The sequence below is a fragment of the Benincasa hispida genome, chromosome 3 (genome assembly GCF_027475165.1).
Source record: "Benincasa hispida cultivar pf3 chromosome 3, pf3_genome.v1.1, whole genome shotgun sequence".
Classification (NCBI taxonomy): domain Eukaryota; kingdom Viridiplantae; phylum Streptophyta; class Magnoliopsida; order Cucurbitales; family Cucurbitaceae; genus Benincasa; species Benincasa hispida.
In genome coordinates, this window is record NC_143480.1 from 38827333 (window position 1) to 38828604 (window position 1272).

At 39.2% G+C, this 1272-nt stretch overlaps 1 protein-coding gene across 1 annotated transcript; it reads right to left on the reverse strand.

The window, feature by feature from the left end:
• Nucleotides 1-314: 314 nt before the first annotated feature.
• On the reverse strand, nt 315-1032 carry LOC150037252 (uncharacterized). Its single transcript, XM_090311941.1, has 3 exons — nt 807-1032; nt 690-699; nt 315-591 (listed from the first exon to the last, which is right to left on the reverse strand). Exons 1-3 carry the CDS (start codon nt 1030-1032, stop codon nt 315-317), a joined length of 513 nt encoding a protein of 170 aa, XP_090168067.1.
• Nucleotides 1033-1272: the final 240 nt, after the last annotated feature.

Genomic DNA, 1272 nt, shown 5'->3' on the forward strand with positions numbered 1-1272 from the left:
GCTTTTATTTATTTATTCATTTTTTTGTTACATTTATCAACTATAAAATTTCTTAAGAAACTTGTCATTTATTAGGCCAATTCTTAATCCGTCTTGATCGACGATCTTGTACGCTCCATTTGTGTAGACCTCTTTGACAACACAAGGCCCATCCCATTTAGGTGTGAACTTATTTTCCGTATGTCTTGTCGTGATAATGGGTCTTCTTACAGCAAGAACCAATCACCGACTTGAAAAAATTGAGGTTTCACATGTTGATCAAATGCTTTAAACATTCGCGCTTGGTAACACTCCAATGCTTGTTGAGCTTCCAATCATCTTTCATCAAGTGCTTCTAACTCTTGAAGTCGTAACTTGGCATTGTCTTCTGTAGTCAATCCCTCTTGTACCATCATTCTTAGTGACAAAATTTCTCTTTCCAAAGGAAGGACAACCTCCACTCTATAAACAATAGAGTATGATGTGACTTCTGTAAGGTTATGATGAATGGTTCGATAGGCCCACAATGCCTCCCTGATCTTCTCTTGCCAATCTCTTATTGACTTAGAGACAATTTTCTTCAGTAGGTTGCACAATGTTTTGCTGAATGCTCTACCAACTCATTTGCAGCAGCATTGTACATAGATGACTTAAATTGCTTGAACGTGAACTTCTCACACAACCTGTTCATCAAGCTATTGGAGAACTACCTCCCATTATCTGTCACAATTCCATAGAGGATACCGTATCGATAGAGGATGTTAATGCAGATAAATTCCACCACGTTTTTCTTTTTAAATTCTCTCAAGGTGATGGCCTCAACCCACCTTGAAAAGAATCAGTGGCAGCAAGGATGTAAGAATGACCTGGTGATGACTTAGGAGTTATAGGGCCAACAAAATCGAGTCCCCATGCTTCAAAAGGCCATGAAGCAACAGTTGGATGTAGAGGTTTTGGCGGTTGATGTATAAAGTTTGCATGGTATTGACAAGCTGCACACTTCTTTGCGTACTCCATCCAATCTTGGATCATCCTTGGCCAGTAGTAACCCATCCTTTTTAGTTTGAATTAAAGCTTTGGTCCAAAATGATGCACACCAGAAAATGCCTGAATGTGATTCTTCCAAAGGCTTCATTGATTCCTTCTTTCCACGGCATCGAAGAAGGATTCTTTCAAGAGAGCGGGGATATAAAACCCACTTTTTAATAAATGAAGTGAGCAGCCCTCCTTTGAATCTAAGTCTTTTGGTGAGGGTCATCTGGAATCCTTCCATGCTTAAAGTAATCTATATAG